At 40.0% G+C, this 19,870-nt stretch overlaps 2 protein-coding genes across 2 annotated transcripts in view; one reads left to right on the top strand and one right to left on the bottom strand.

Moving 5' to 3' along the window:
- SORL1 (sortilin related receptor 1) overlaps positions 1 to 19,870 on the top strand; it is a 224,599-nt gene that overhangs the window by 92,695 nt on the left and 112,034 nt on the right. The window contains exons 12-14 of the mRNA XM_072612918.1: positions 3,635 to 3,723; positions 15,511 to 15,689; positions 18,145 to 18,331. Coding sequence (XP_072469019.1) covers positions 3,635 to 3,723; positions 15,511 to 15,689; positions 18,145 to 18,331 — 455 coding nt within the window. The remainder of the gene's footprint in view (positions 1 to 3,634; positions 3,724 to 15,510; positions 15,690 to 18,144; positions 18,332 to 19,870) is intronic.
- Positions 751 to 1,524, bottom strand: LOC140506118 (procathepsin L-like). The gene has a single exon (XM_072612920.1). The coding sequence runs from the start codon at positions 1,456 to 1,458 to the stop codon at positions 1,006 to 1,008; it is 453 nt and encodes a 150-aa protein (XP_072469021.1). The 5' UTR covers positions 1,459 to 1,524; the 3' UTR covers positions 751 to 1,005.

Genomic DNA, 19,870 nt, shown 5'->3' with positions numbered 1-19,870 from the left:
AGGGAATGAAAGCTTCAGGCATGAGATACAGCTGGTGAAAATGCCTGGAAGTGGGCAATGATATGTCCTAAAGGATGAACAGCAAGGAAATCAGCTCTGAGGAAACAAACTAAGGGGCTAAGGTATAAGAAGACTGCAAAATTAGGAAGGGGCCAGATACTGAAGAATCTTCTAAGTCAAACAAAGGATTCTTTTATATTGGATCCTCCAGTTAATAGGGATCCATTAGAGTTTGTTGAGTAAGAGAATGATTTGGGTGAGCTTGTGCCGTAGGAAGATCCTTTAGATGGCTGAGATGGAGGTGGACTGTTGTTAGAGGGTAGAGGTAGGGAGATGTAAATGGGAGTTAAAAATCTTCCCTGCCCATTGATAGGCCTCAGGGAGGGTTATTGATTAGGGGAGGCTTGATTCCTATGAAGGCCCACACCTTTTGCTGATTGCTAATGAGGCACTCGGTCATGAGGGTTCATGCCCTCGGCTCTGAAAAGAGTATATATACTCTGACGGGAGGTTTTGCTTTGGGGCTTAGTTTTTGGAAGAAAGTTCATGTACCAGATGAGACTGGGTAACCATTTACTTGGCTTTGAAAACCCAGATGTTGATGTTTCTCTCTCTGGTGATGATGTGTATATTGCCTGTGGTCAGGCAGTTGGAAGCCCTGTTTGTTGGTTCTGCTTGTATTTTCTCTGTTGGTGTATGTGTTTGTTTAAAGTGATTATTGACCCCTCCAAAGTTGCTTTCCTTTTATTTTTTTTTATAGTGAATGAAAGTTTATTTAAAAAGGTAAAGCTCTTTATACATACAATTTTAAAATGAAAATTTATAAGTTTTTGAACTAAGCAATATTACAAGCTATTTATAACAAAGTAGTGTTTACATTTCACAGAGGTAAAAATGTAGAAGGAACTCAAATTACAACTTGGATCCTGGGCAATTCAAGTGTTTGATCCCAAACAGTACAGGTTGGGTTCCATCTCTCTGTAAAGCGGTCCTTCTTCAGTCACATTATACTTCAGGATAGCTGGCTGCAGTTGCTATTCCACAGTGGTTACTCTGGTCCCTGCTCATCAAAATGTACCCCTTGTCACCCCACTCTTCACCCCAGCTGTTCTTGACAATCCAGTATTTCTTTCCATTTTTTCCCTCCACACCATAGCCCACAACAAATATGCCATGATCCCGCTGTTGACTACTGCATTCAGGTTCATAATAAACCCCAGACCGATAGAATTGGAAGGATGTATGTCCTGCATCAACAGCCACAGAGATGGGACCCACGGTTGCTACAGCCTTTTTAAGAGCATTTTCCTGCCCTGATGGGATATCCACAAATCCAGTGACATAGACACTGGAGCATTCTGGCCGATAATGACAGCTGCCATCCTTTGCTTCGTATGGATAGGTTTCCTCTGTATCAATGCCTTTATTTTTCTTCACATATAGAAAGGCATTATCCATTAAACCACCATTACAGCCTTCATTACCATCATCCTTAGAGCAGTCAACCAAATTCTATTCACTAAGTGGAACAAGTTTCCCTGTCTTATGGAACCACTGGCCTTCCAGGGTACCAGTTGCACTAAATACCCAGCAAGAACCACACTGACCCTGATTCTTACAGCAGTTACATAGCCTTTTTCTCTCCAGTCTACAGATTTAGGGATCTTTACAAAGAAAGGTTCACGAAACAGATTTCCTTTGGCCTTCCTCTGAAATCTATCATGTCTAAAACCATTCATCACTTGTCTGAATTCCTCATTGGTCATATCTCCAAACTTGTTCATTTCCATCTGGAAACCATGTTTGCCAGCACTGTACTCCAGATTGTGCATTTCAGTCATTCTCAAATTCTTCTCCCATGTTGCTCTCCTCCAATTATCTTCATTCGCTCCATAGGTCCTTCTGTGTTGTGACTTCCATTGATACCACTTAGCATCTAAAGTCTGGTCAAATTGTGGAGCAGCAGCTGCTATCCCCAAGCATAGGGAAGCTAAACACAGGTAGAAATTCATGTTTCAAACCTGAGCATCTCAGCAGCGGCGGACCTGTAAGGAAATGTGAGGGTCTTTTCTGAAGAGTGCTTCTGCTTTCCTTTTAGAAAAACGTATTTAAGAACCTGTGCAGCAGGCCCTCCTGTGTATGCTGGGATGCTTACTGCTACAGGAGACCAAGCAATAGGCTGCTGCAGTAGTTTAAGCATGAAGTAAGGAAGGCTGGCACTAGTGTGGTAGTACCGTCAGAAGAGAGAAAGAGACCTATATGAGAGATGTTGTAAAGGTAGAATTCATAGGACTTGGTCAATAATTGGATATTGACCAAGGTGGAGTGGGGTTGGGGGCTTGTGGGATAAGACAAAGTAGAGTCAAGAATAACACCTGGGTTGCAAGCCTCTGTAACTGGGAATATAGTGGTGCACTTGATTTCAATAGGAAAATTAGGAAGATAGGAGGGTTTGGGGAAAAACATAACTAGTTCAGTTTGGACATGTTGAACTTTAAGATCTAGTTGGAGATGTCCAGTAGGCAACTAAAGATCAGGAAAGAGATTAGGGCTGGGACAGATAAATCTGAGAGTCATCTTTATAGAGCTGATAACTGAATCCATGAGAGCTGATGCGATCACTGAGATAGTATAGTGGGAGAGAAGAAAAAGATCCAGGACAGAGCCTTGGGAAACACTCATGGTTAAGGGCTATGACTTTGGATGATGATTCAACAAAAGAGACTGAAAAGAAGCATTGAGATAGGTAGGGGGACTGTGAGTGAAAAAACTAGAGAAGGAAAATTATGAAGATGAAGAAGGTAATTGACAGTGTCAAAAACAAGAGAGATTGAGAAAAAAAGATGAGGATTGAGAAAAGGCCATTAGATTAGGCTGTTAAAGAGATTATTGATAACTTTGGGGAGAGCTGTGAAGAATGAAGATAGAAACCAGATTACTGTGGAAGGAAAGGCAGAAGAGGTAGTGATTGTGAAAGCCTTTTCCAGGGAGACTGGCCACAAAAAGAAGGGGCAGAGAATGATATTTAGCAAGGAAGGTTGAATCAGATGAAGATTTTTTGAGGTTGAGGGAAACATGGGCAGGTTTGTAGGCAGTAGGGAATCAGCCAGTAGACTGAGATTAAAGATAGTTAAGTGTCCTTATTTTTCAAATGAGGAAATTGAGGCCCAAAGAACCTTAGTGACCTACTCATTACAGTACTTCTAGCTGAAGTTCTTCAGGCCCCCTTTCCGATTTATTACTGCTTAGAACCTTGTATAGAAATTCCGAGTTTTGGAGCTAGGTTTGTGTAGTGGAAGGAGATCTGAGCTAAGAAGAAGATGTGGATTCTAGATTTGCTTCTTATTAGCTGTGACTTTCGCAAGTCACAAATGGTCTAGTCCTCAATTTTTTCATTTGTGACAAGTAGTGCTACCTTCCCTGCTTATTTTCCATGGTTGTTGGGAGAATCAGATGGCACCCATGGGATAGTGCATATGACGGTTCATTCAACATAGTTGCTTATTGTGTATACTATATCTTGTAAACTGAAGTTGGTTTTTTTGTGTTTTGAATCTAGTGATTGCTTGGAAACCCCAGTATTCTTAGCTTTCTGATAACAGAATAAAGTGACCTATTGACTTTTTCTTCCCAGGCCCTTTCTGGACCTCATTACTATACATGGGGTGATCATGGCGGCATTCTTATGGCTATTGCTCAGGGGATGGAAACCAATCAGCTGAAGTAAGTCACTTTTTTCTGTTTTTTTTTTTTTTTTTGGTGTGTGTGTGTCATTGAATCATTTTCTAGAAATTTGAGTCAGTGAGCATCAACAGGGAAGAGGACTCCCCTTCCCCCGCATTCAAGGCTGTTGTCTGACATCTAATACTGACTGTGTAAATTGTGATGGGTCACTTAAACTTACTTTTCTTCCCTTTTCTTATCTTTGAAATGGGAATGATACTGTTCCACTTCCTTCATAGTGCTGTTTTGAGGATTAAATGAGATAATAGATATAATTTTTTTCTTTTTTGATGGTGGAGGAGATGGTGGTACTTCTGATGGTATTAGACTTTAGTAGGGTGCCTCAAGTGTGGAAACTCCATCCATCTATATAGATCAATAACTTATCTGTGCTTTATAGTCTTAAAGAGTTGCCTGTGGAACTGTGATTAAGTGACTTGCCCATGGTCACACGATTAGTATATGTCACAGGCAGGACTTAAACCCAGTTTTTCCTGACTCCATGGGTGACTTTTTTCTTTCTTTATGAATGTATTATTCTTTTGAAAATAAAAGAGTATATTAACAATTAATATTAATAAATTTTCATTATTAAATATGGATAACTTGTCTCTTCTTGCTCATGCATGCACACTGCACAGTGTTAGAATGAATGAAAAAAGTGTTAGTGTCCAGGTGTTAAAGTAAGGACAGACATTTCTTTTCTTCTCATAAAATTTCTGATATAACAGGAACTTTAGAAATCATTTAGCCCAGCTCGTTCCTATCACCAAGGAGGAAACTGAGGCCCAGAGAAGGGAAAATGACTTGTTTATAGCCACACAGCTACTTAGTAGAAGAACCAAGATTAAAACTCGGCTCTTCTATCTAGTGTCTCTTTCCCAGTATCATACAGAGCTAAAAATATACCTAGACCCTCATAACCCCCAACTTCTGCATCACATGCTGATTTTGTTTTTCTTTTGCCTGAGTTCCAGATCCCTGAAATACAGGACAACTGCTGGTGCTCAGTCAGAGCAGACTGACCTTCGTGCTTCTCTCATTGAATGGATGAAACAGGAAGGTTGTCTGGTTTAAGAAAATAAAACAGCCTTTCTCTTCCTTTGTTCCTTCTAGAAGAATGGCCAGTAACAAAGAGGGACGTGGTAGATGTATTTTTTAATAGGAATGTGAGATTGTAGCATTTATTTGGCTTTCTCCTCTGTGGTTGGTGCCGAAGCTGAGGGCTGAGATAGGGTAGATCACAAAATATGGTGGCAGAGATAGGTAAAGGACTGTGGCTCTCCTTCTGACCCTGGTTTCTTCTCCCCCTGGTACTGGGTAAGAACGTTTTTTGGAGCTCTCTGCCTCTGTCATGAAAAGAATTGACTGGGACAAGAGGCAATATGGTATTGTGGAAAGAGTCTTGGTCTGGGAGGCAGCAGAGTCAATTTCTAATCTCAACTCTGCTCCAGAGTCACTGTGACCTTGGCCAGGTAACTTCCCTTTCCTGGGTTTCATGTTGAGAAGAGAAAGGGGTTGAACTAAATTATCATAGGATCAGAGATTTAGAGCTGAGGGGACTTGAAGGCAGCTAGATGGTGGCAGAGTATTGGGCTTGCAGTCAAGAAGACCTGAGTTCTGTCTGGCCTCAGGCACTTAACTTGTTGGGTGATTCTGGGAAGGTCATTTGGCTTTTGTCTGCCTCAGTATCATCAACTGTATAATGGGGATGATAGATAATAATAGTACCTACCTCCGAGAGTTGTGAGGGTCAAATAAGATGATAGTTGTCAAGCTCTTAGCATAGTGCCTGGCATATCATAGGTACTTAATGACCAACCTCTTTCCCTCCCTTCCTCTCTTCCTTCTCTCTCTTTCCTTCCTTCCCTCCCTTCCCCCCTCATTTTACAGTATTTAGCACTTGATACATAGTCAGTGCTTAATAATGTTTGTGATTGACTTAATTTTTAACTTACAGGTGAGGAAATGGAGGCCCAAGTTGGTTTTGGCTTTGCCTAAGGTCAAAAGAGTGGGATAAGTGAAAGAGGTAGATTTTAATTTCTGTGATGGTGGTGATTTCAGTACACTTCAAAAAATTCATTTTAATTTGACAAACATGTATAAACCTCCCACTCTTTGCACAACAAATGCACAGTTATACCTGAATAGCTTATCTGTGACTTAACTCTTTGTACTATGAAGTTTGGTACTATCCTGATTTTTTAGATTTGCTAAGAAATTACTGCTTTGCAGTCAATTTTCAGTTTTCTGCATGAGGTTTATAATAACAGTAATGCTGGTAATAAGATAATAACAACCGCTTCTGTTCCTAGTGACTCAAGGTTTGCAGAGTCATTTGTTCCCTGTAACCTGTGAAATAGGTAGCTCAAGAGTTATTACCGTATATTACAGATGATGAAACCAAGACTCTGCTTGCTGGTCATAAAAGTATTATTTAAGGCAGAATTGGAATGTTGATCTGATTTGCACATAGTATTATTTTGCCACTTTGCCTCTGGATTTTCTTATTTTAACATTTTGATCCCACGGTTTTTTTCCTTCTGTCAATGGATATAATTCTGGGTTACCTTTACTATGTAGTTATCTAAGGGTGTGTGTGTGTGTGTGTGTGTGTGTGTGTGTGTGTGTGTGTGTGTGTGTGTGTGTGTGTGTGTGTGTACGTGTACATGCTCTGCAAGGATGGAGAATTCTGGAAGAAAAATTTCTGGAAGTTAGTAGTAACAGAGAGAATTTGTTTTCAAAAACAAACAAAACCTAAAGTATCATGTCCCCCAGATGCAAATGTAAATGGATTTTTCATTATCTGCTGTTTGGGATTATTCAAACCAAATCCCCTCCCTCTTATTATTGTGTATTACTGTTATTTAAACAAGAAAAAGGAAAACTCGGGATATGTGTGTTTCAGTATGTATGCCTACATCTGTATCTGTATGTATGACTGTATGTATTCATGTGTGTCTGTGTATATACACATATATACACATAAGCATACATACACGCACAGAACCAGGAGCATTGAGTGGAAAGTACAGATGGGTAGGTTGAGCCTTGATGGTTGAAAGGAACAACATCACAACCATGAGAACTCTTCCCAACTGGAAGGGGCTGCCTTGGGAAGCAGCAGGTTCCCCTTCTCCAGAGGCCTTTAAACAGAGGCTCAGTAATCGTTTCTCAGGAATGTTTTTCTCAGGTCTGTGTTGGACTAAATGGGCAATTCAAAGATTTTGTGTCTTCAAATCAAGCACTTTTTCTGCAGTAACCTAGAGCTATGCTGAAATCCCCAAAGAGGCCCCAGCATCTTTCTCCAGAGTTAGACCAGGCCCCCACCAGTGTGTCTTTTGGAGTGACTTTAGACTTCAGTCAAAAGTGGAACCTCCTCTGGTCTCCATAAAATTGAGATGAGGAGCAGGATGCCCCAGGCATGGTTGTCCTGCATGTAGTAAGGGAGCTACTTTGTCTGTGAGTTCATTTTCTGACCCAGTGGTTTGCTTTCATGTGCTGGAACCCTTGCAGGAGGTGCTGGAAGTATATCTCTATGCAGGTGCCTCCCATCTCTTTGGAAGATTGAATATATTTTTCTTTTGGCAAGTCAGAAGTATCAACATTAAGTATATCTTTATGCTGAAGCCAGACTCTGAGAAGAAATGGAAATTGTTCTCATCTCTCATGATCTGGCTGGCAGATCAAATCTTGACCTGTGAATCATCAGTTGTGATCATTTCTTTTTATATTCTGAGTGCCAAAGCATTCTTTCTGCCTCTTGCCCTAAGAACTGTGCTTGTGGGCAGAGCACAGGATGCTTATTAAGCTTGAGTCGTGTCTCCAGTTGGATATTTGAAATGAAACAGGAAGTGAATCATCAATATAGGATTCTTTATTTTTGTGCTCAAAGACATAAAAAGTACCAGTTATTCCATTACCTGTTCCCAGTTCTAGTGAACGAGAATAAGAAGAGGTTATAGACTGAATAAAACATTGGGACCATTGATCAAATTAAAAAAAAACAAACAAAAAATAACTTAAGCTTATTCTTGCTTATGTATTATGTATTTTAGAAACTCAGAATACCTCAAATGTTCATTTTAATCAATAGGTCTGTCTTTGTTTTCCATAAAGACTCTGACCAGAGATGCTGCTGTTGGGATGGTGAAGACCCTAGATTTCTTACTGTTATATAATGGAAGCTAGGGAGGGGTACTACTATAAGACAGGAAATAAACCTGATGACTCAACCCATTTCTTTCCCACCATGACATAGCCTTGTGATAGAAGCTAAGTGCTGGATTTATAAAAACAGAAGTCCTAGCCTCTGGCCCTGAGAGTTGACCAGTTCAATGATAAATCCTTTAGAAAAAATGTGCTTCCAGTAGTTTAGAGAACAGATATTCTTCCAGAAGAGAGGGTTGGACAGTTTAACCAAGGAAAATGGTTCACAAAGGATAAAATGACTTTAACAATGAAATTCTGACAATGCAGTTTTTCTAATTGTCTTCACTGAAGAAGGGAGCAGATAGCTGCGAGGTTTCCAAGCAGACTGGGCAGGCAATTACTTCATGGTTACACAAAGGAGTTTCTCATTTGGGTGTTGTTTGGACTAACTGGTCTCTGAAATTCCTCCTTCTTTGTCTTTGGGCTTTGTTGTTCTCCTCTGTTGTTCCTTGGGAAGTTGAGTCAGGGAATAGAAGGAGTAAGAGACCACTTGATGAGCTGCTGTAGGTCTTGGGGACAAAAAAAAATCCAAACACAAAACCAAAGCACCAAAAGTGAAGTTGTGTCATAAAGTCAGCAAGCTTTGGTGACCCCTTCTGAAGCCTTTTCTTATCCTTTCAATTATGCGTATGTCAAAAGTTATGGGATTCTTGCAGAATTAGGTGAAGCTTACCTGTCCGAGGCTTCAGTCCCCTCTCAACCTAACTTGTTTTATCTTTCCTAGGGTCTCAGAATTGGAAGGGACAGTAGAAGTCATTTAGTTCAATGTAAGACCATTCTATTTGATAGAGAAGCATGTTAGGAAATAAAGAGTTCTCTTCTTTTTTTTTATTTTTTGTTATTTTATTTTTTAAAATTTATTTAAGTTTTCAACATTCATTTCCACAAAATTTTGAGTTCCAAATTTTCTTCCCATCTCCCCCCTCCCCCTACCCCAAAGTGCCAAGCATTCTAATTACCCCTACCACCAATCTGCCCTCCCTTCTAACATCCCTCCCTTCCCTTATCCCCATCTTCTCTTTTGTCCTGTAGGGCAAGATAAATTTCTACACCCTATTACCTGTATTTTTTGTTTCCCAGTTGTATGCAAGAACAGTACTCAATAGTTCTTCCTAAAACTTTGAGTTCCAACGTCTCCTCCATCCTCCCTCCCCACCCATCCCCATTGGGAAGGCTAGCAATTCAATATGAGCTACATATGTATAGTTTTGCAAATGACTTCCATAATAGTCATGTTGTGTAAGACTAACTATATTTCCCTCCATCCTATCCTGCCTCCCATTTCTTCTATTCCCTTTTGACCCTGTCCCTCGCCAAGAGTGTTGACTTCTAATTGCTGCCTCCTCCCATCACCCTCCCTTCCATCATCCCCCCCACCCTGCTTATCCCCTTCCCCCCCACTTTTCTGTAGTGTAAGATAGGTTTTCATACCAAAATGAGTGTGCATTTTATTCCATCCCTGAGTCAAATGTGATGAGAGTAAGCTTCACATTTTCCCTCTTACCTTCCTTCTTTTTCCCTCCGTTGAAGTCTTTTTCTTGCCTCTTTTATGAGATATACTTTGCCCCATTCCATTTCTCCCTTTTTCCTCCCAATATATTCCTCTCTCACCTCTTAATTTCATTTTTTTAGATATAATCCCTTCCTATTCAACTCACCCTGTGCTGTGTGTGTGTGTGTGTGTGTGTGTAATCCCACCAACTACCCAGATACTGAAAAAAGTTTCAAGAGTTACAAATATTGTCTTTCCATGTAGAAATGTAAACAGTTCAACTTTAGTAAGTCCCTTATGATTTCTCTTTCCTGTTTACCTTTTCATGCTTCTCTTGATTCTTGTTTTTGGAAGTCAGATTTTCTTTTCAGCTCTGGTCTTTTCATCAAGAATGCTTGAAAGTCCTATTTCATTGAATGACCATTTTTTCCCCTGAAGTATTATACTCAGTTTTGCTGGGTAGGTGATTCTTGGTTTTAATCCTAGTTCCTTTGACTTCTGGAATATCATGTTCTATGCCCTTCAATCCCTTAGTGTAGAAACTGCTAGATATTGTGTTATCTTGATTGTATTTCCACAATACTCAACTTGTTTCTTTCTAACTGCTTGCAATATTTTCTCCTTGACCTGGGAACTCTGGAATTTGGCCACAATATTCCTAGGAGTTTCTCTTTTTGGATCTCATTTAGGAGGCTATTGATGGATTCTTTCAATACTTATTTTGTCCCCTAGTTCTAGAAAATCAGGGCAATTTTCCTTGATAATTTCATGAAAGATGATAGGTAGGCTCTTTTTTTGGTCATGGCTTTCAGGTAGTCCCATAATTTTTAAATTGCCTCTCCTGAATCTGTTTTCCAGGTCAGTTGTTTTTCCAATGAGATATTTCACATTATCTTCCATTTTTTCATTCTTTTGGTTTTGTTTTGTGATTTCTTGGTTTCTCGTAAAGTCATTAGCCTCCATCTATTCCATTCTAATTTTAAAAAACTATTTTCCTCAGTGAGCTTTTGAACCTCCTTTTCCATTTGGCTAATTCTGCTTTTTAAAGCATTCTTCTCCTCATTGGCTTTTTGAATTTCTTTTGCCAATTGAGTTAGTCTATTTTTAAAGGTGTTATTTTCTTCAGCATTTTTTGGTTCTCCTTTAGCAAGTTGTTGACGCCCTTTTCATGCTTTTCTTGCATCTCTTTCATTTCTCTTCTCAATTTTTCCTCTACCTCTCTTACTGGATTTTAAAAATTCTTTTTGAGCTCTTCCATGGCCTGAGACTATTGAATATTTATTTTGGATGTTTGGGATACAGAAGCCTTGACTTTTATGTCTTTCCCTGATGGTAAGCATTGTTCTTCCTCATCCAAAAGGATGGGAGAAGATATCTGTTCACCAAGAAAGTAACCTTCTGTAGTCTTATTTTTTCCCTTTTGGGGGCATTTTCCCAATCAGTTACTTGACTTTTGGGTCCTTCGTCAAGAGTAGGGTATACTCTGGGGATCTGTAAGATCTCAGTTCCTCCACGGTAGCACAATCAAGCCATGTACACTGGTCTGAAAGCAACCAGAAACTTTTGTTCCCAGAGTCTATGAATGGGAGAGTTTCCTCTCCACAACCACTTTCACCAAGCCAGCACTGGGGGCTGAGATTCAGATAAGCTGCTCAATTCCACCAGGGGTTTTATGATTCAGCAATGTGGGCTGCTGTGCGAGTTGCTGCCACCCTAATGTGGCCTCTACTGCTGCCTGCGGCCGAAGGTATGGGAAGCCCCTGCTCCCTTCTCAGCCAGCTGAAAAAACCATGTCACTGACCTTTGGCACCTGTGGGTTGAGGGATCTGCAAACCGCTGCTACTGCTGCTGAGGATTCTGCTTCTGAGGCCTGTTTGAGTCCTTCTCCCAGAGCCGTGCAGTGCTGCCAAGGCTGGGCTGGGCTCTGCTTCTCATCCAGTGCAACAGACCTTTCCCATCAGCCTTTCAGGTCACCCTGGGCTGGAAATCTCCAACACTTTGTTGTTCTGTGGCTTCTGCTGCTCTAGTATTTGTTGAGAGTCTTTCTTTACAGGTATTTTATGGGCTGTGGGGAAGAGCTAGTATATGTGTGTCTTTCTACTCTGCCATCTTGGCTCTGCCCCAAAGAGTTCTCTTCTAGATCTCATCCGTCTTCTAGAGAGAGCATCTCTCAACATTATGCTTTCTGCCTCAACCTGTACCTTTTCCTTTCCCTTTGTTGTCTTCCTGGCCTGAAAATTGTTTTAAAAGTTACTCTTGTACTTTTGAAAGTACTCTTGTAAACCTCACTTTATTCTGGGTCCATTCATGTTTGGTAAAGTGTGCCCATCCTTCCATTCTATTTGTACATGGTGAGCTTATTAGGAGAATTCCCAAAACAGTTACGTAGTTTTCTTTGTCATATAAATAAAATTATAAAAGACTTTACAAGTTACCTAGTTCAGCCCATACTTGTTCAAGAAGTCCCTCTACAGTGTCACCAACAGTTGACACAGACAAACAGCAACCTCTAAGGACGTCACAAAATCCAGCCCCCGTTTCAGAGGAGCTCAACTTTGGTTGTATTGTGGATCCCTTTGATAATTTAATTAAGTCTATGGACCCCTTTCCTCAGAATAATGTCACCAAATGCTTAGATGAAATATATAGGTTTAGAGAGAAAATCAGTTGCATTGAAATATGGTTATGAAAATATTGAACAAGTTCACAGACCCTCAGTAAGAATCCTTGCTTTATTTGAAGTCTTGTGGTTGAAGAGCTATTTTTGGACAGCTCTGATTGTCAGGTACTTCAAAGGACCTCTTTGCAAATTCTGCCCATTGATTCTAAGAAAACAAGTCCTACTTCCCCCCAACAGCCTTTCGGATACTTGTAGATTAGCTACCATGTTCACCTCTACCTTACCCTACTGTTCTACTCAACAACCCCAATTTTTGCAACCAACCTTCTCTTGTCAGTTTTGAAACTCATCATGTTGGTCACTTTCCTCTTGGTGTTCTCCAGTTTGTAAATATATGTCCCCCAAAATATCGTGCCCAGAGTTAAGTACAGTATTTTAGGTGTGGTTTAACAAGGGCAGAGTAAAATGGGGACTATCATCCCCTTTGTCAGAGGCTGTTGTGCTTTTCTTAATACAGCCTTAGATTAGATTAGATTAACTTTGTTGGCTACCATGTTTTTTTTCTGACTCATATTGAACTTACATTCCACTAAAATCCTAGGTCTTCTTCACGTGAATGATTGGATTGCCATGTCTCATATAGTCCCATGCTCAGGAGGTTGATTTTTCTTGAATTCATGCATAAGGCTTGAATCTCAATAAGAATAAATTTAATACCTATCATTCTGCCCTATTGAGATCTTTTTGCATGCGATGGTATTGTTCAATATAAAATATTGCCCCTTTCTCCCTTCTTTACTGGGGATAGTTAGAAGAATTGCATTATCAGAATTTCATTTTTAAGGTTATCTTCTCCTTTGTAAGACATTTTCCTTTGTTAAATTTTCCAAATCTCTCTGTTGGAAGAATATCTTGTTTCCTAAATTGTTGGAAACATATTTTCCTAAAGGATTTGTCACTGAATTGGCTAGTTCTCAGGGCTAGAAGCTAGAACCTCTTCTGTTTTTATATTCCAACACTTAGCATGATGCCTTACACATAGTAGGTGCCTCTTAGATATTTGCAAGATTGGATTAATTCAGTAGAAAGAGCACAGACTCTGGAGTCATAGGAGCTGGATTCAAATGACACCTCTGATTATTGCCACTGGGATGACCTTGGACAAGCCATGAGTCTCAGTTGCTTCATCTGTAAAATGAGAGGGTTGGGCTCTACATCTGTGATTCCCAAGTTTAGTATTTGTATTTGGTTGGGTCTGTTTTTTCAGGCGTTTTTCAGAACTTCTGCTGCTATTCAGTCTAAGGTGAGGTGACCATGTTCTTCCAAGGTGCTATTAGCTTCCATTTCGTTAATCTGTTCCCATTGTTGATCTGAATTGAAACTGCTAGTTTCCATTTATGTTAAGGTTTGTGAAGGTCCCTTTATTACTTCCTTCACCATCTGTAGTTGTTGCAAAATCCATCCTTTTATTTTTTTTAAAGAAATTCTGGAAAATAATTTTCTTTTAAATGAGCAGTTTTGTTTGCAGCAACAGGCCTGTGCTTGACCGTGTATTTGCTCGTTAGCCTCATTAACACGTTATTGGTTGAGCCCTTCTGGAACCTCCTGGGAAATGAAATGTTTCGTCTCTTGAGGTTAGCTAGAGTTGGAGGAACTTATAAATAGAAATAATTAGGCAATGTGCATAAATAGAAATAATTAGGCAATGTGCAAAAGACTGGATTTCCAGGATTATTACAAAGCAGACAGACGCTGCTCATCATTTATGATGAGCAAGACAACTTCATTAGATTTGTATCTATGTGAAAGGAAGGGGATTGAAAAAGTCGGCTCATCCCTCCTGTGTTTTAAACCATCCCAGAAGGTAGAAATTTCTCCTCTTGTTAAAACCCTGAAGGAAGGCTTTTTTTTTTAGCTTCCCTCTACCATTGCCTAATGATCCTCACCATTATTAGGTTCTTTAGGATAAAGCTTAATCCTTCCTATTCTGGGGTGATATATATGGATAAAAATCAGAGTACAATAGAAAATACTTTTTCATGTAAATTTGAAATGATTTTAACATGCATTATATATAATTTTTAAGTTACACATAAATAATGTTGCAAATATAAATATAATTTATAATACACAGCTTATAAATATATCAAATGTAATTTATAATATATAATTTATAAATATGTCAAATATATGAGATATATATCTTATGGTCCTATTTATTATTCCAGGCCCAGTGCTTAGTGTTTGAGGGATGCAAAAATTATTCTCAGTCAATAAACATTTATTAAGCACTCTCTGTGTGCCAACACGTTGTGCTAGGTGCTGTAGATACAGAGATGAAAACCAAACCATTCCTGTGCTTAAGGACCTTATATTCTCTTGGAGAGATAATATGTGAACATATAAATATAGAAAAAATAAATACAAGAGAGTTTTCATGAGGGAAACATCAGTAGCTATGTCTTACGTGTTATGTAGCCATGATTCTTACTGCCGTACACATGTGAGCTTGATTTTTTTTGAACCTAAATAAGACTTAAGTTTTAGTAAGGATTAATATTATACCTGTTATTCCTATATGTGGAGGTTTTTTTTTTTTTTGGATACTGCTTATGATTATCCAACATAAGATCCTGCTCCCTTTTCCTCTGTCATTGGGGTCACTATATCATCAGAATTTCATCTTACATATTGCCTCATCCTTTATGGTCCTTTTCCTGGGGGTCAGGTCACATATGGCAGGTGGTGTGGAGCCCAGCTTTGAAGGAAATTAGTCATTCCAGGAGGTGGAGGTGAGCAGTGGAATGCATTACAGGCATGGGTGCAGTGGGGTTGGAGAGGGCAGGACACAACCTGTGCAAAGTCATGGAGGTGAGCTAGGGACTGTTGTGTATGTGTTAGAGTCAGAAGGCCAGTTGGCTGCACCATGGAGTGTGTGACAGACAGTAATGAATGCATAATAAGCCAGCAAAGGCAGGTGGGAACAAGACTGTTAAAGCTTTAATGCCAGACGAAGACATTTGTCTTTGGAGCTCACATTCTCGTAGTGGACAAATGAGACCTGTACAGCTGTCAGTAGGATGCAAGGTAAAATGTCATAAGGATAAGAGAGGAGCTCTGCTGATTTGCTATAAGAAATCTGAGGAGGGAAAGATCATTTTCACCTGGGATATATCAGAAAAGACTTTATTCTGAAGAACTAAACCTAAATACGTATGAAAAATGAAGACAGTATATTTTTTTAATGTAATTTGAGTTTTAAAAAAAAGATTGTAGGATGGTTCCTAACCCTAGGTTAGTGGGGAACTCACTCTCCAGGTAATTTTTCACAAGGACAAAATTTAATATTGTTGTAATAAGTAAACAGAACATTGCCTGTCTTCCTGGGCTCAGTTCCCTGCTCTGAGGCTATTTAAAATAGGGAGTTTTAACCTTATGAATTTCCTTGTTTTTGTTTGGGTAGGTACAGTACCAATGAAGGGGAGACCTGGAAGACATTCAGCTTCTCAGAGAAGCCTGTTTTTGTATACGGGCTTCTCACTGAACCTGGAGAAAAGAGCACCATATTCACCATTTTTGGGTCCTACAAAGAGAATGGGCACAGCTGGCTGATCCTGCAGGTTAACACAACAGATGTGCTAGGTGAGTAAATCTTCAGGGGAGACCTCATTTGCTGCCACCATCTTGGTAATCATTACTGCATGGGTTAGTCAACACTGAGTACCTGCTGTGTATAGAACCTTCCTAAACCAGGCACTGTAGAGAGATACAAAAGAAGGAAACTATCCTCACCCTCTAGGTGCTTATTGTCTGATTGGAGAAGGTGATCACAGGTGCAAATAACACAGCAAAATATCAGAAATCTGCAGAAAAAGCAAATGCAGATTAATGCCTCCATGGAGAGGCACAAGGGAATTCTAGGGGTGAATGAAGTGTTTATCTGTGTTAGTCCTACAGTTTCTGTCTCTTATCTCCTTCTTAGGGTAGTGTAAATGCTTTCCAAAATAAGTCCAATGGTATTGTGAAGCCCCTGTGTCATTGAGATCCCATCCTATGCTGCTGGATGACTCAAGTGAAGGGCAGCGTTCCTAAATCAGGTTATCTTCCAAATCTTCTGTACATATCTTTAAGATTTGCCAAGTATCTTATATAGATCTTGGCAACTCTAAAAGATAGGTGCTATTATTATTATTACCCCATTTTATAGATGAGGAACCTGAGGCTCAGAACAGTTACATAAATTACCCGGGGCCATAGAACTGATATCAAAGGCAGGATATAATCCTCTTTCTTTCTGACTCCAAAATCCAGCGTATTTTTCTGCGAGACCCCAGGTCTGTTTCCACATCTGTATACGCTAATAATTGCTCATTGTCTGTGTGACACTCTGAGATTTACAAAGCACTTTCTTTACAGCAACCACATGTGGTAGTTCATGTAAGTAGCAGCATCCCTGTTTTATAGATAAGGTGACTGGGAATTCAAGTGACTTGGCATGGTCACACAGCTAGTGAGGACCAGGGTCAGGATTCAGCTGGAGGTCTCCTGACAGGTCCAAGGCTCTTTCTGTTACACATTGTAAAATGAAGGACTTAGGTACTGTATAATCTCTAAGGCTCCTTTTGTCTCTTGTGTGGTTTGGTTATCTGGAGAATCATTAAGGCCAGGGTTCTATACCTTTTTACAGTCAGATAAAGTCTGTGGACCCCCTCAGAATATTGTTAAATGCATAAAATAAAATATGCAAGATTTCATAGGAAATAAATTCTATTGAAGAGTTATCAAAATATTTTTTAAAAAATTTTACATTTTCCCTTGAAATCTTTCCATAGATTCCTTGGGGGAAAGGTTCATAGATTCAAGTTTAAGAACCCATATTCTAAGGGAATTTCTTAGATACTTAAGTCCCCTTGGACTTAGATTGGCAAATGGGTTTGTAGCCTTTATAAAGTGGCTAAATGAATTCAGTTTGATTCAGCAAATGTTTACTAAATGCCTACCATGTGCAAGAGACCGAGAATACAAAGACACAAGACTGTTCCTGACTTCAAGGCATTCACATTTCATGGGTGTGGGGGGGTGTGGGGAGGTGTATGTGTGGGGGGGAGTGTGTGTGATTTACATCATGTACATGAAAAGGTTCAGGAAAAATTGAGGAAAGAGGGAGTATTAACAACTGGAGGGATCAGGGAAGGCCTCACAAAAGCAGTGGCCCCAATACTAAGTTTTGAAGGAAGAAGAATCATCAGGGCAGAGGTGTGCTGGTAAATATTTAACAGCCAGCTCTTGGGGACAGAGGAAGGCATGGAAATGTGTATGCTACATATACTTTTATGTTTAATCTGTATTATTTACATTTTAAAATTCTAGTTAATCCACAAAGTGATAAATGAAGCCAACTCCTGAGTGTAAATGCTCACACTGAAGATTTAACGGTTGGCTCTCCAGAGCCAGTATGGGCTAGCTCCAGGCAGAGATGAGAAGGGACATATTCCAGATGTGGGGAATGGCTTCTGTGAGGGGGTGAAGACAGGATATAGAATGTTGAGCTTGGGAATCAGATCATAGACTGGTTTGTCTGGAACATGAAAGATATGAAGGGGAGTAGTATTAAATATGTGGCAACCATATTGTGGAGGGCCTTGAATGCCACAACAAGGAATTTGTATTTCTCTCCTAGGGGCAATAAAAGTTTTTTTTTGAGTGGGATAGTTAGTATATATATTTTTTATATTTTTAAGCAAAATGGAAAGTGGATTGTGGAGAGTTGATATTAGAGACAAGGTGACCGTTGAAGAGGTCATTGTGCTAGTCAACATGAATGACAGTGAAAGCCAGTATAGGATAATGGGTTTGTGAATGGAGAGATCAGATGTAAAAGATGTGGTAGAAGTACAGTTAGCAGCACTTGGCAACTTACTGGAAATGAGGATAGGGAGGGAGAAAGGGGAGGAGTTAAAGATAACAGAGTTTTTGAACCTAGTTAACTGGAAGGTGGGGCAAGGTTAGAGGGGAAGATGATGAATGAGTTAGGAAATTGGGGCATCTCATGTTGATGACTTTATGCTACAGATATTTTTTTTTTTTGCCTCCTCAGGGGTTCCTTGCTCTGAGAATGACTATAAGCTGTGGTCACCATCTGATGAACGGGGGAATGAATGTTTGCTGGGGCACAAGACTGTTTTCAAGCGGAGGACTCCGCATGCAACGTGCTTCAATGGAGAAGATTTTGATAGGCCTGTGGTGGTCTCCAACTGCTCCTGCACAAGGGAGGACTATGAATGGTAAGTACCAGGAGTCCATAGCTTAGAGCTAAGAAGGGCCTCTGCACACAGCAGATCTTACCAGAGCAGCGAGCTAAGCAGGGAAGAGGGTACCCATTTGGGGTCATCTCTTCACTAGGAATCCTCTTGGTATTGATAAAGATAAAGAACTTCAGTCTTGGCATCAGAAGATCTTGAGTTTAAATCTTAGCTCTTATGCTTTAAACTGTGTGACCATTTCCCCAGATGAGGAGACCAAAACTCAAGAGAAATGAAATCATTTACCTATTTAGGATGTATCTGAGCTGATATCCTGGCCAGGTGTCCCAGTCCCAAGATCCGTGCTCTTCAAATTGCATTATTCTGCCTTTCTGTGAGTCTAGATGCTCAAAATATGGGAAATATGTTTCTGAACAATACTTCTGAACAAAACTTCAACTTCTGAATTCATTTTTAGGAATAACAGACTCTTGAGAGGTGTTCCAGAAACACATAGATATGAATAAATTGGGGAGCATTGCTAATTATTGGAAAAATAGTTATAATACAATGCCTTTACTTTACATATAAATGACTGTATTGCCACCTAGGGCACTTGGGACATCTCCTCCAACTCACGCACATGCATAGACATGCATGCATGGCTCCTAACAGAACTACCCAAGGTTCAAATTATTCTCATGGGTCCATATCCACACAGAGCAATAGCTCATGAGCTCTCACCAATATATTTACTCTTTCTACACTCACCCAGGAAAGACAGTTAATTCAAAACACAGTTACTTATTGAAAGAGCTTAGTAAGAAAAGTCAGACCAGACCGTTCCTCCATAAATTCGAGCTACATCTCCTAAAAGTGCATGTGATATCAGTGGGCTGAGGGTGCATATCTAGAAATCATGAGCACATGTGGAACAGATTCATAATAATAGTGACTAACATTTAAGTAGTACCTACTATGTGCCAGGCATTGTGCAGGCACTTCACAAATAGTATTCATTTTGATCCTCGTAGCAGTCTTGGGAGGTAGGTGCTGTTATTATCTCCATTTTACAGTTGAGTAAATTGAGATGGTTAAGTGACCCAGGTAGTAAGTGTCTGAGGCCAGATTTGAACTTAGATCTTCCTGACCGCAGGCCCAGCACTCTACCCCCTGCACTCCTAGCTGCTGACTCTTACTTCTAATGCTGCTAGTCTGCTGATATTTCTTAGTAATGCCATTGCACTGTCCTCATTGAGCATGCTCCTTAATGGATGTGTTCTCTGTGCTGGGCATGATGCTGTTACCTTTTCCCTGCTGATCTCAGGGTACCTCCTTGGCATGGTAGAATGCTGATCTCATAATAGCTGCTGAGCGTGGTTGTTTGTATGGGCTGTTGTTGCCCTCTGCCACCAGCTTCTGGGCCTCATTTCTCCAGGACCAACCATTTCCTGGATGTTTTATTTCTAGCCTGCTAACCTGGATAGTGGCTAGATTCTTTCCCTGTTAAAGGAGGCAGAGAATTCTATAGCCATGGCCACCGCACCCATCTGAGAAAAGCCAGGCAGGCTTCCCCTTGCA

Source organism: Notamacropus eugenii, chromosome 5 (assembly GCF_028372415.1).
Source record: "Notamacropus eugenii isolate mMacEug1 chromosome 5, mMacEug1.pri_v2, whole genome shotgun sequence".
Lineage (NCBI taxonomy): Eukaryota > Metazoa > Chordata > Mammalia > Diprotodontia > Macropodidae > Notamacropus > Notamacropus eugenii.
The sequence above is the reverse complement of the archived record's forward strand: the minus strand, read 5'-3'. Positions and strand labels throughout refer to the sequence as shown.